The 14,888-nt window shown below is 41.9% G+C and overlaps 1 protein-coding gene across 2 annotated transcripts in view; it reads right to left on the bottom strand.

Annotated features, from left to right (window-relative positions):
- Nucleotides 1-14,888, bottom strand: part of LOC111967721 (FERM and PDZ domain-containing protein 2) — a 48,284-nt gene that overhangs the window by 33,073 nt on the left and 323 nt on the right. For both annotated transcript variants that reach the window (XM_023993012.2, XM_070444869.1), the window contains exons 2-10: nucleotides 6,316-6,437; nucleotides 5,865-6,028; nucleotides 5,070-5,315; nucleotides 4,611-4,774; nucleotides 4,273-4,432; nucleotides 4,120-4,191; nucleotides 3,627-3,801; nucleotides 3,324-3,459; nucleotides 3,042-3,180 (exon numbers count right to left, since the gene is read on the bottom strand). In XM_023993012.2, the coding sequence (XP_023848780.1) occupies nucleotides 3,042-3,180; nucleotides 3,324-3,459; nucleotides 3,627-3,801; nucleotides 4,120-4,191; nucleotides 4,273-4,432; nucleotides 4,611-4,774; nucleotides 5,070-5,315; nucleotides 5,865-6,028; nucleotides 6,316-6,436 (1,377 nt within the window). In that variant the 5' untranslated portion in view covers nucleotide 6,437. The remainder of the gene's footprint in view (nucleotides 1-3,041; nucleotides 3,181-3,323; nucleotides 3,460-3,626; nucleotides 3,802-4,119; nucleotides 4,192-4,272; nucleotides 4,433-4,610; nucleotides 4,775-5,069; nucleotides 5,316-5,864; nucleotides 6,029-6,315; nucleotides 6,438-14,888) is intronic.

Genomic DNA, 14,888 nt, shown 5'->3' with positions numbered 1-14,888 from the left:
TGCATTGGCCGGTGTGCTCGATTTTATACAATTGTCAGCAACGGGTGTGCCTGAAATAGCAGAATCCACTAATTTGAAGGTGTGTCAACGTTCTTTTGTATATATTAGTGTTATGTTACATGTTCAGTCCCCTTGACCTTTTCCACATTTTAAGTTACAGCCTTATTCTAAAATTGATTCAATTGTTTTTTTTCTATCAATCTACACACAATACCCCATAATGACAAAGCAATTTTTGTTGTTTGAAATAATCACATTTACATAAGTATTCAGACCCTTAACTCAGTACTTTGTTGAAGCACCTTTGGCAGCAATTACAGCCTCTAGTCTTCTTGGGTATGACGCTACAAGCTTGACACACATGTATTTGAGTTTCTCCCATTCTTCTCTTCTCTCTCAAGCTCTGTCAGGTTGGATGGGGAGCGTCACTGCACAGCTCTTTTCAGGTCTCTCCAGATATGTTAGATCGGATTCAAGTCCGGGCTCTGGCTGGGCCACTCAAGGACATTCAGAGACTTGTCCTGAAGCCACTCCTGCATTGTCTTGGCTGAGTGCTTAGGGTCGTTGTCCTTTTGGAAGGTGAACCAGTTTGAGGCCCCTGAGTGCTTTGGAGCAAGTTTTCATCAACAATTCTCTCTGTACTTTGCTACGTTCATCTTTCCATTGATCCTGACTAGTCTCCCAGTCCTTGCCACAGAAAAACATCTCCACAGCATAATGCTGCCACCACCATGCTTCACCATAGGGATGGTGCCAGGTTTCCTCCAGACGAGACGTTTGGCATTCAGGCCAAAGAGTTCAATCTTGGTTGTAACATACAAAATATCTCTCTCTTGGGTTAATAACAGACGAGTCCCATGATACTTGTGGGGGTCGTAGAGCAGAACAGAGAACACCATCATGCCTGCAAGAGTCTCCCCTTTCCACAATGGGGTCATATTAGTTTGTAGCCCAAACGGTTTGGACGGTACGGACAAAAGTTGGCACATCGGTGATACCGAATACAGACACTTGTGCGGGTCGTAGAGCAAAACGGGGAACACCATTGTGATCGTGAAAGTCTACTCTTTCCATATAGTGGTTATTAGGCACATTCTGATGCTACAGACGTTTTCCTGAGAAGACAGATTGTCTGGATGTGTCCTGGGCTGATAAACAGCACTGTAGCCTGCCACTTTCCACCGCAGATGCGGAAGGCCGAAATAGGCGGATGTGGTGAATTGAGACGGGMCCCATCCTGCAGCTATCGCTAGCTTAAACTGAAGGATTTTGATGGMGATTTTTTTTATTATACTCATTAATTTGACACCCGGGTGCGTCAATAAACTCTTAAGGATTAAAATAGGGCAAAATAAATGTGGCTCCAAAAATGAAAACTCATTCAAGTAATTTAATACTAAAATCCGTTTGGATATCCGGATATTCAGTTAACTGTGCACAATTCTGCCCATCCGTAATATTTACAAGGTAATATCTATTTACAGTACCAGTCAAAAGTTTGGACACACCTACTCATTCAAGGGTTTTTCTTTATTTTTACTATTTTCGACATTGTAGCATAATAGTGAAGACATCAAAACGATGAAAAAAAATGTATGGAATTATGTAGTAACCAAAAAAAGTGTTTAACAAATCAAAATATATTTTACATTTGAGATTCTTCAAAGTAGCCACCATTTGCCTTGACAGCTTTGCATACTCTTGGCATTCTCTCAACCAGCTTCATGAGGAATGCTTTTCCAACAGTTTTGAAGGAGTTCTCACATATGCTGAGCACTTGTTGGCTGCTTTTCCTTCACTCTGCAGTCCAACTCATCCCAAACCATCTCAATTGGGTTGAGGTCGGTTGATTGTGGAGGCCAGGTCATCTGAGGCAGCACTCCATCACTCTCCTTGGTAAAATAGCCCTTARACAGTCTGGAGGTGTGTTTTTGGTCATTGTCCTGTTGAAAAACAAATGACAGTCCCACTAAGCGCAAACCAGATGGGATGGCGTATCACTGCAGAATGCTGTGGCAGCCATGCTGGTTAAGTGTACCTTGAATTCTGAATAAATCACTGACAGTGTCACAAGCAAAGCACCCCCACACATCACACCTCCTCCTCCATGCTTCACGGTGGGAACCACACAGTATCTGTTCACCTACTCCACGTCTCACAAAGACACGGCAGTTGGAACCAAAAATCTCAAACTTGGACTCATCAGACCAAAGGACATATCCACCAGTCTAATGTCCATTGCTCGTGTTTCTTGGCCCAAGCAAGTCTCTTCTTCTTATTGCTGTCCTTTAGTAGTGGTTTCTTTGCAGCAATTCAACCACGAAGGCCTGATTCATACAGTCTCCTCTGAACAGTTGATGTTGAGATGTGTCTGTTACGTGAACTCTGTGAAGCATTTATTTGGGCTGCAATCTGAGGTGCAGTTAACTCTACTGAACTTAGCTTCTGCAGCAGAGGTAACTCTGGGTCTTCCTTTCGTGTGGCGYTCCTCATGAGAGCCAGTTCCATCATAGCGCTTGATGGTTTTGCGACAGCACTTCAAGAAACTTTAAAAGTTCTTGACATAATATGGACTCTTTTACCAAATAGGGCTGTCTTCTGTATACCACCCCTACCTTGTCACAACACAACTGATTGGCTCAAACGCAAAAAGGATAGAAATTCCACAAATTAACAAGACACACKTGTTAATTGAAATTCATTCCAGGTGACTACCTCATGAAGCTGGTTGAGAAGATGCCAAGAGTGTGCAAAGCTGTCATCAAAGCAAAGGGTGGCTACTTTGAAGAATCTCAAATATAAAATATATTTTGATTTAACACTTTGTTTACTGCATGATTCCATATGTGTTATTTCARAGTCTTGATGTCTTCACTATTATTCTACAATGTAGAAAATAGTAAAAATAAAGAAAAACCCTTGAATGAGTAGGTGTGTCCAAACTTTTGACTGGTACTGTAAGTATGCAGTAAAATCCACCTAGACCTTGACAATCAGGTGACTATACAGGATATATAACTCAAATAAAATGTATAAAATACCTCAGGCATGCAGTCTCCATACTCTGCTTGGAGAGCCAAGGCACCCAGATATAGGCCTGTCTCTTCATGGCAGGCCAACCTGTCCTCCAGTATATCCTTCCTCAGCTGTAGGTAGTACTGGTGACGAGTCAGTTTGTGCCTGCCAAAAAACGCCAGTCACACACAATATGCTTCCATAGAGAAAGCAGTGGGCAATCTGCATTATTGCCTGACCTCTATGAATCCCATAGGTCGACCTTGAATACAATACACTGTAAGCATGAGCGGATGTGAGGTACTTACAAAAGGAGAGAGATGTCGTGGACAAAGAATTTCACCCTGAAGAAAAGGACAAACGTGGAGGTAGGCACTTTCTTCCAACTGTCGGGGGCGACCTTGGATATCTTTGTGTCATTTTCCAGGAAGAAAAACTCATGATCTAAAACCGAGAGATAAAAAGAAGAGTGACACTTTTAAACACGTGAACCATGTAAAGACAACTTTTAGCTTTTTCATTACTGTAGTTCGAGCACAGCCATACATGACCCAACAGAACACCTCAATGAACTGTTTCCAGTAAACGACATACAATATTTGTGCATTTACCGTCAATGTAAGCAAGGCCAAAGTAGAAGTGTTCCACCAGATTGGAGTGGGCGACAATCATATCAAAGACATCCCCTCCTCCTGACTTGACGTCACACTTGACCAGGATGCTCTGTCCGTTTGGCATGACCACACTCAGTTCCCTCATAGTGGAGGGAGACTTCCCTTTCTTTGACTGGATTAAGAGACAGAAAGATAGTGATTCARGTAAAGACCGACTGATGACAGTTGGGGTGATGATAAAAGGCATTTYATGAAGCTCTTGATTTTTATTTTGTTTAACCTTTATTTAACTAGGTAAGTCAGTTAAGTACAAAATTCTTATTTACAATGACGGCCCACCCCGGCCAAACCCGGACGATGCTGGGCCAATTGTGCACCGCCCTATGGGACTCCAGATCACAGCCGGATGTGATGCAGCCTGGATAAGAAGAGGTGGTGAGGCCTGACCTGAGCAGGCCAGACTACTGGTCGATGATAAAGTCATAATTACCACAATGGATCCGGGCAGCTCCAAGACAACCAGAGGCGCGTCTAACTTCCTAATGAACTCAGGACCCATATCCTGCAGAAATAAAGAGGGAAACATTACGAACTACTAAAAATGTCAACCCAATATGTCACATGACTCACTATGATATCATACCTTGGCTTTCTTTTCATTAAGACTGACCGTGGACTCGTTTAGATATGTGTAAAGTACAGGTRTGACGCTGCCACGGCGAAAGCCATCCAGGTAAGMGCTACAGGGGCTARGTGACTGATAGCTGCAGTAACTCTCTCGGTGACGTGACCCTTGGGGAATTCTGGGAGAAAATAAAAAGACAAGATTACAGGGATGAAATTCTTTAACTTATTGTCCATAGACAGTTGGGTGAACTATCCCTTTAAAAAAAAAACTATACTTTTAAAGCTGATAATATGTGTATTCCCGGGTCAAAATGTGCCTTTTTGTTGTTTGAAAGGCGACAGCTAGGTTCTTACCCTCTGCTGAGCTCAGCTTGGAATGTTGGGGTGCTTCTGTTTCTCAGRGCCCAGGTGGAGTTGTGGTACGAGGCACTTCCTGAGAGACTGTGAAGCCTCTCTCTGACCATCTGACTCCGGTCAGTAAGTTGAGGACCAATCTCAGCCATGGACACATGATCAACCTAGAAAACACAATTGAATGACAGCTGCTGAATTAGATAAGTTGCACTGACCTATCCTTAAAAATAACCATTGTCTCAAATCAATATGATCTCAATTGAAACCCAGCTGTAGATTGTAGCCAAGATAGAGTTGCAACCAGCCAGTATTGTCACAATATGGAATAGAGGCCAATTTATTTCTAGGAAATTTGACCCTATAATGTCAGTGTGCTGGTCAGCACATGGAGTGTAGAGTGACAGCTATACTGACTACAGGTGCATTGCCTAAACCAAAAAGGGAATGTGGGTGACTCACAGAGTCCCTGAAGACATCTTGTACTAGCTGTCTGATGAGCTTCTCTGGTGGGGGCAGTTGAGCAGCCTTGATGTGCTGTTCACAGGTCTCCAGCACGGTCACAAGATCTGCTCGTCTGTGGACCGTGTCCTCACACATACTCAGCAAGAGGTTGTTCAGGTCGTCACTCAGCTGAATGGGCTGGTTTTGAGGTAGTTGATAATCAACGGACCAGAAGAGGGTCATTCCTAGGGAATATACAATCATCTGAAGAAAACAAAGAGAGAAACAAGGCAACAGTAAACATGTCGGTCATTCGGTGCTAGAGGAGTAGCGTTTTAAGTGTTTTTCACAAAATTCTAAATCCATCATGGCGGACCTCTTCGGTCCGTGAGGCAAATGTGTTCCTTGTAAGGAGAGGGACCTATGTACCGAATTGCATGATTTTAGGTCAAACGGGGTGTGGGCGTGACCTTTCAAAGTTTGCATTTTCAATCGCATGTTATCTGGTCAATCAGTGTAATTTTGTAAACCGTAAGACGCATCATTCACCCAAGSTTCGTCAAAATCGGGCTCGTGCTGTCTGAGACACTGCGTGTGACGAACGTACAAACTAACTGACAGAGACAGATCCACAGGACGAATGAGTAAAATCTTTCCTGAGGAATTCATGCAAAACCAAAACTCGAGAACCAAAACAGTGGTGAGATATCAAGCCAACGGAGACCATAGGAGTTGGCCYTATAGTACAGACGGATATGAAATCAGATTAGCAGTGTGATGCGATGACATTGAGATCAGGGGTTTATTGAGCACCTTCTCCGAGGCCGTCCTGTTGGAGGCAGCGTGCCCCTCCTGTACCTCTGGAGCAGTGAAGGAACCAAGGTTCTCTGACCGGGGACAGCTCTTAAAAGCWAGGTTCCCAGTGGCTGACAGCAGCATTGAGCCAGGGCTCAGTACACTGCACATGTTACCAGGACCTGTCGAGAGGACAAAATACAAACTATTAGAAGTAGAGCACGATATTGTGTTGCCTATCCTTCCCATTCATCTCGGGTTTGAGGCCTATTTCTTCTAATGCATAAAGATGCATATACAAAAACAAGTCATGGGGTATGAAGTCAGCTCAGCATAATACCACTTATGGAGGTCTGCAAACATCTGACACATGTTTTGACAGGGTGTGAACAATCCCTTTTAAGGTCAAAAGATCCTGCCGGTGTGTATTATCATGGGTGAGGAAAAGCATATAAATATGTCCAGGTACCTTTGTGAGAGATTTCCATTAAGGCCTCGGCGGTGCCCAGTAGCAGACACCATACCTCATCCTCCTCCAGAGGTGACCCCCGGGCCTCCAGCACCTCCGCCAGGGTCACGAACGTGCCCATCCTGGGGGGGGACACAGCCATGTGTAGATACAGTCATATTATCTAAATCATTTTTGGAATATCTGCCTCAAAACGCTGTAATAGCGAAACATAAGCAATACATGTTGTTTCATCATAGACTCTGTGGCAAAAATATGCGAAGCCGGTATTTGGATTACAATGAAGACTGTTGAACCCAAGAAACTTGATTGTTTCCATAAATCATTGAAAAGTGTCCACACAACCATATTATCTAATTGCTTAAATCATTACCGCAAAGTSATATTTTTCTTTGACAAGATAGAGATATTGGGAGAACAATAAATTTGGTCCATTTAGACAAGTAGCTATAGATGATTATCTACAATGAGTGAGGTGATTGATTGGACTAAAGGGCTCATACAAAGCAATACAGACCCATCCATTTCCCCCCACTCCCGCTCTCACACATGCACACCGGGCTGTCACACGATGAGCTTCCAGTTTGCCATGTAATAGGCTTTCGCAGGGCCTGGAGGATTTGCTCTGATATGGCTACTCTCTGTGCCTTTCATTTTTCTGCCTCTCGTCACCAAGGTGACTGTGAAGCGTTACAATGAGACGTGACAGTGGTAGCATCCGGCTGAGGTTCTGTGACATATCAAATGACACTGAACAAKAATATAAAATGCAACAATGTCAACGATTCTTTCGACATGGGGCCGTGATTTATCACGCTGCCGCATWTGATGGCTGCGGATGAATGGCACGACAATGGGCCTCAGGATCTTGTCACGGTATCTCTGTGCATTCAAATTGCCATCGATAAAATTAAGTTGTGTTRGTTGTCCGTAGCTTATYCCTGCCCATACCATAARCCCACCGCCACCATYGGGCACTCTGTTCCCAACGTTGACATCAGCAAACCGCTCGCCCACATGACGCCAGACACGTYGTCTGCYGTTGTGAGGCCGGTTGGACGTACTGCCAAGTTCTCTAAAAAGGACGTTGGAAGCGGCCTATGGTAAAGAAATGAACATTAAATTAACTGGCAACTGCTCTGGTGGACATTCCTGCAGTCAGCATGCCAATTGCACGCTCCCTCAAAACTTGAGACATCTGTGGCATTGTGTTGTGTTACAAAACTGCACATTAAAAGAGTGGCCTTTTATTGTCCCCAGCACAAGATGCACCTGTGTAATGATCATGCRGTTTAATCAGCCTCTTGATATGCCACACCTGTCAGGTGGATYGATTATTTTAGAAAAMGAGAAATGCTCACTAACGGATGTAAAGAAATTTGCGCACAGAATTTGAGAGAAATAAGCTTTTTGTGCGTATAGAACATTTCTGGAAACTTTTATTTCAGCTCATGAAACACGGGACCAACACTTTACATGTTGAGTTCATATTTTTGTTCAGTATAAAACCTAATGTTAGAGGGATACTTTCATTCTTTCTTTCATTCAAAACCTCAAAGTTGTGAAGTTATACACTGACTGTGTGATGAGTGTAGCTACATGAATGTAGCTATATGTCATCTCTGAAAATCAAAGGATATATAGTACTATGATCAAATAAACGTCAGTGCTTTAATTGGTAGTGTAGCAACACTGGTTCCTGCAGGTGCAGACATGTCTACAAAATATGTAGGAAGTGATTTGTGGTGACGTCCTCATTACAGTTACACCATAAATTGTACAGCCTTGTTGGTGTTGTGAGTCAGGGATAACAAAATAGGTATTCATACTAAAATACTGAGCTGAAGCCTTCAGAAAGTATTCATACCCCTCGACTTATTCCACATCTTGTTGTACTACAGCCTAAATTCAAAATGCATCAAATACAAAACACTTACCCATCTACACACAATACTCCATCATGACAAAGTGAAAACATGTTTGCAGAAATGTTTGCAAATGTATTGAAAAAATAAAATAAATAAATACTAAATCTAATTGACATAACCCTTCACATCCCTGAGTCAATACTTTGTAGAAGCACCTTTGGCAGTGATGACAGCTGTGAGTCATTCTGGGTAAYTCTGGAAGAGCTTTCCACACCTGGATTGTGCAACATTTGCCCATTTATTCTTTTAAAAMAATTCTTCAAGCTCTGTCCAATTGGTGTTAATCATTGCTAGACAACCATTTTCAGGTCTTGCCATAGATTTTCAATTACATTTAAGTCAAAACTGTAACTCGGTCAGTCAGGAACATTCACGTTCTTCTTGGTAAGCAAATATAACACTTTGTAGTCCGGACAAAAAGTAAATTTCTTTGCCACATTTTTTTTCGCAGTACTACTTTAGTGCCTTGTTGCAAACAGGATGCATGTTTTGGAATATTTTTATTCTGTACAGGCTTCCTATTTTTACCTCTGTCAATTAGGTTAGTYTTGTGGAGTAACAGTGTTGTTTTTCCATCCTCAGTTTCCTCCTATCACAGCCATTAATTGACTATCGCACCATAGCACTCAACTGTCATCGTGAAGTYCTTTGAGAGACTAGTCAAGGATCATATCACCTCCACCTTACCTGCCATCCTAGACCCACTTCAATTTGCCCAATAGATCCACAGACGACGCAATCGCCACCACACTGCCCTGTCCKATCTGGACAAGAGGCATACCTATGTAAGAATGCTGTTCATTGACTATAGATCAACATTCAACACCATAGTACCCTCCAAGCTCATCATCAAGCTTGAGGCCTTGGGTCTGAACKCCGCSCTGTGCAACTGSGTCCTGGACTTCCTGATGGGTCGCCCAAAGGTGGTGGGAGGAAACAAGACCTCCTCTTTGCTGATCCTCAACACTGGGGCCCCACAAGGGTGCGTGCTCAGCCCCCTCCTGTACTCCCTGTTCACCCATGACTGCGTGGCCAAGCACGCCTCCAACTCAATCATCAAGTTTGCAGACGACACAACAGTAGCAGGCTTGATTACCAACAACAATGAGACAGCCTACAGGGAGGAGGTGAGGGCTCTGGGAGTGTGTTGCCAAGACAATAACCTCTCACGCAACGTCTACAAAACTAAGGAGATGATTGTGGACTTCAGGAAACAGCAGAGGGACCACCCCCCTATCCACATTGATGGGACCGCAGTGGAGAAGGTGGAAATTGATAAGCATCCTGTCGGGCTGCATCACCGCCTGGTACGGAAACTGCACCGCCCACAACCGCAATGCTCTCCAGCGGGAGGTGCGGTCTGCCCAACGCATTACTGGGGGCAATCTTCCTGCCCTCCTGGACACCTACAGCACCCGATGCCATAGGAAGGCCAAAAAGATCATAAAAGACATCTACCATCCCAGCCACTGCCTGTTCACCCCGCTATCATCCAGAAGGCCAAGTCAGTACAGGTGCATCAAAGCTGGGACCGAGAGACTGAAAAACCGCTTCCATCTCAAGGCCATCAGACTGCTAAACAGCCATCACTAGCACATCAGAGACGGCTACGTATAGACATAGATTACGAATCACTGGCCACTAAGGAAATGGATTCCTAGCCACTTTAATAATGTCTCCATATCTTGCATTACTCATCTCATATGTATAAACTGCACTCTATACTATCTTAGTCACTTCAATTGTGTGTAAATATTGCATCCCCCATCTCATATGTACATACTGAATTCTATACTATGCCACTGTATCTTAGTCCAATGCCACTCTGACATATATGTATATATTCTTAATCCATTCCTTACTTAGATTTACGTGTATTTTGGGTAACTGATACCTATTACTTGTTAGATATTACTGCACTGTCGGAGCTTGAAGAACAAGCATTTCGCTACACCCGCAATAACATCTGATAATCACGTATATATGACCAATACATTTGATTTGATTTTGATTTGAACTCTAACTGTTTTAAAGTTGGCTTCATGGTAAAATCCCTGTGGTTTCCTTCCTCTCCGGCAACTGAGTTAAAATATGCCTGTATTTTTGTAGTGACTGGGTGTATTGATACACCATCCAAAGTGTAATTAATAACTTTACCATGCTCAAAGGGATATTCAATGCCTGAAGAAAAAATAATATATAAACTTACCCATCAACCAATCGGTGCCCTTCTTTGATAGGTATTGGAAAACCTCTCTAGTCTTTGTGGTTGAATCTGTGTTTGAAATTAACTTCGACTGAGGGACCGAACAGATAATTGGATGTGTGGGGTACAGAGATGAGGTAGTCATAAAAAATGATGTAAACACTATTATTGCACACAGAGTGGACACCTGTCTCTTATACACATCTAGATGTGTATAAGAGACAGCCCTGATCGTTGTGGTTGAATCTGTATTTTAAATGTAAACTTCGACTGAGGGACCGAACAGATAATTGGATGTGTGGGGTACAGAGATGAGGTAGTCATTAAAAAATCATGTTAAACACTATTATTGCACACAGAGTGAGTCCATGCAACTTATTATGTGACTTGTTAAGCTCATTTTCCCTCCTGAACTTATTTAGGCTTGACATAACAAAGGGATTGAATACTTATTGACTCAAAACATCCCCGCTTTTCATTTTTTWTTTWTTTGAAAAAAYAWAAWTCCACTTTGACATTARGGGATATTGTGTGGAGGCAAGTGACAAAAAAAATCTAAATTTAAATCAATTTTAAAGTCATACTTTAACACAACAAAATGTGGAAAAGTCAAGAGATGTGAATACTTTCTGAAGGCACTGTACCACCATTGGATCCAAGTCGTTAGAGTATTCACAGCAAATATCACACTGTGGAAGGTGCGAAGAAAATATTGTATGTTTACCACAGATTGTGTTACACAGCAAAATGAGACTTGAATGAATCATGAATTCCATCTCTATGTGAAGTATGTAGTTCAGAGAAAGGTTTTTGCATACAAAAACCCCCACATATGCTAAAAAATAGAGTAGCAGTACAAAAACATAGAACAGGAGGTTTAGAGAACATTTAATTGGATGCCAAATAAGGATTAGAACAAAGCAATCCCATATCTGAAGAGCACATACAGTGGCAAGAAAAAGTATGTGAACCCTTTGGAATTACTTGGATTTCTGCATAAATTAGTCATATAATTTGATCTGATCTTCATCTAAGTCACAACAATAGACAAACACAGTGTGCTTAAACTAATAACACACAAATAATTGCATTTTTCTTGTCTATATAGAATACATCATTTACACATTCACAGTGTAGGTTGGAAAATATGTGAACCCCTAGACTAATGACTTTTCCAAAAGCTAATTGGAGTCAGGAGTCAGCTAACCTAGAGTCCAATCAATGAGACGAGATTGAAGATGTTGGTTAGAGCTGCTCTGCCCCATAAAAAAACACTTACAAAATGTGAGAAGCAGTGCCTGATGTGAAACAAGCCTCGAACAAAAGAGATCTCAGAAGAACTAAGATTAAGAATTGTTGACTTGCATAAAGCTGGAAAGGGTTACAAATGTATCTCTAAAAGCCTTGATGTTCATCAGTCCACGGTAAGACAAATTGAGAAGGTTCAGTGCTGTTGCTACTCTCCGCAGGAGTGGTCGTCCTGCAAAGATGACTGCAAGAGCACAGTGCAGAATGCTCAATGAGGTTAAGAAGAATCCTAGAATGTCAGCTAAAGCCTTACAAAAATCGCTGGAACATGCTAACATCTCTGTTGACGAGTCTACGATACGTGAAAAACACTAAACAAGAATGMTGTTCATGAGATGACACCACAGAAGAAGCCACTGCTGTCCAAAAAAAACCATTGCTGCACATCCGAAGTTCGCAAAAGTGCACCTGGATGTTCCACAGCACCACTGGCAAAACATTCTGTGGACAGATGAAACTACAGTTGAGTTGTTTGGAAGGAACACACAACTCTGTGTGGAGAAAAAATGTCACAGCACACCAACATCAAAACCTCCTCCCATCTGTAAAGTATGGTGGAGGGAGCATCATGGTTTGGGGCTGCTTTGCTGCCTCAGGGCCTGGACAGCTTGCTATCAAACGGGAAAATGAATTCCCAAGTTTATCAAGACATTTTGCAGGAGAATGTAAGGCTCTGTCCACCAATTGAAGCTCAACAGAAGTTGGGTGATGCAACAGGATAACAACCCAAAACACAGAAGTAAATCAACCACAGAATGGCTTCAACAGAAGAAAATATGCCTTCTGGAGTGGCCCAGTCAGAGTCCTGACCTCAACCTGATTTAAACTGCTGTGGCATGACCTTGAGAGCGGTTCACACCAGACATCCTAAGAATATTGCTGAACTGAAACAGTTTTGTAAAGATGAATGGTCCAAAATTCCTCCTGACCGTTGTGCAGGTCTGCTCCGCAARTACAGAAAACGTTTGGTTGAGTTTATTGCTGCCAAAGGAGGGTCAACCAGTTATTAAATGCAAGGGTTGACATACTTTTTTCACCCTACACTGTGAATGTTTACACAGTGTGTTCAATAAAGACATGAAAACGTATAACGGTTTGTGTGTTATTTGTTTAAGCAGACTGTGTTTGTCTATTGTTGTGATTTAGATAAAGATTAGATCTACTTCCTAATAATATGGTCTATTTCCACCAATGCGGTATTGTAAACACATKATTCGTGGCCGGTGTGTGCTTGTTTGCCCATAACCTGTTTTAGAGAAATGTAATCATTGAATATTGTAAGAGCTTTCATTGTCTGTTTACATGCCCCCTTTATTCATCCTATGGTTCTGACTTGTTGTACAGGGAGAACACTGTAAGAACGGCCCACGTTCTGAATTCTGTCGCTGTACATTTTATTATTTTATTATTGCCTACGTCCGTCGTTGCTCACTCATTAATGTRTTAATCGAAATTACGGATTGCCTCTTATCCGCTTGTTGTCCCCTTATGCCATAGTTTGTACATCTCAATTGTTAGTAGAAACCACAGTTGTTTAAGCAAGTCAGCCATATCAGCTATGTTCTTTAAAAGGCAGTAAATGAGGCTTAATGAACGGTGAATGAGTTTCTGTGCACCGTTTGTCACCGTTGTAGTGCAATTAAATGGATTGTTTAGTGTTGTTGCGTAGTGGCTTTGCTGGCATGCATCACACATTTATTTTATTTGCCCCACCAAGATTTACATGCTAAAAACGCCACTGCTAGCAAGCTAGCCAACATTAGCCAGTTAGCTAAGTCAGTTAACCCACTGTTCCCCGGACGCCGAAGACGTGGATGTCGATTATGGCAGCCCCCTGCACCTCTCTGGTTCAGAGGGGTTTGGTTAAATGCGGAAGATACATTTCAGTTGAATACATTCAGTTGGACAACTGACTAGGTATCCTCCTTTCCCCTAGCTTGGGTGCTTGACTGCTGTTAGATCAGAACACTCGGATCAACCCTACTCTTCCGCCAGAGCGTCCAGTGCGTTCTGAGCGCACACTGGATTTACGAACGGACAATCTGACAACGCTAGGAGTTTGCGAGCGCACTCTGAGCACACTCTGGCACTCCAGATTGAATTTACGAACACACCCGTAGTATAAACCAGCCTTTKGTCTTGAAATCTTTGGTTGTTTAGTACATGGCCTCACACCTGAATCCTTAATAAAGAGCTGGGTGGGACTAAAGCTTAAGAGGGTGTGAACGATGCTGAATGGGTGTAGACAAAAAAAGAGCTCTCCAGTAGGTGTACCAAAACATTCACTGGCCATTTTCTCAAAAGTGAGGTTACAAGTTTATCAACTTTCAAAGCAGAATTACTTTCCCATTGTTCCTCAACTGTAGTGTATGATATACCAATTTTTAGCTCTGAGTCTCTACTTTTATCCAATGTAAAAAACACAATTTTAAATGTTGTTATATAAGACCCGAATCGAGCCGGTCGGTCACATTTGTTAACTTGTCGACACGTTAATAGGRTATTTATTGTATTTCAAACGTGATATTGAATTCTGCTTGGTTATCAATGGAACCAAATATCAACATTATCTTACGCTTGGATATTTCCATCTGTGCCACTGACTTAGTCTGGCTTTAATTCCAGTTTGTTTTTCAAATTAATCAGTCATGTTGGATTCACATCTCCAACTCAACCAAAAATCTAAGTTAAAGAATAGGATTAGGCCTAAATCAAACTTAAGTTTAATTTGATTTAACTGAGATTTTGGTTGAGGTGGAAACGTGAATCGAACATATAAATTATTAATTTGTCGACAAACTGGAATTAAATAATTTTTTCAATTTGGACATAAAGGCATGATAACTGMCTATATTTATSCTGTCATTGCATTTAAAACACAAAATATATTGCCCAATAATTTAATTGATGGGCTAAAATGACACCGTAACATATCTGCTTCCCTAAAGATAACATATCTTATAAACATATAAAGATAACATATCTTTAGGTTGAGATCATGCCTACCAGGCTATTGTCAAGAAACTGTTGTAATTCAACCGTTAACTACCTAATGGAAAGCTAAACCCACAGTTAACTCCTAAMGACATATCGGGATTCACTCATTGGCTGTGGTACGCAACTTTTACGCA

The sequence above is a fragment of the Salvelinus sp. IW2-2015 genome, linkage group LG8, assembly GCF_002910315.2.
Source record: "Salvelinus sp. IW2-2015 linkage group LG8, ASM291031v2, whole genome shotgun sequence".
Taxonomy (NCBI): domain Eukaryota; kingdom Metazoa; phylum Chordata; class Actinopteri; order Salmoniformes; family Salmonidae; genus Salvelinus; species Salvelinus sp. IW2-2015.
The sequence above is the reverse complement of the archived record's forward strand: the minus strand, read 5'-3'. Positions and strand labels throughout refer to the sequence as shown.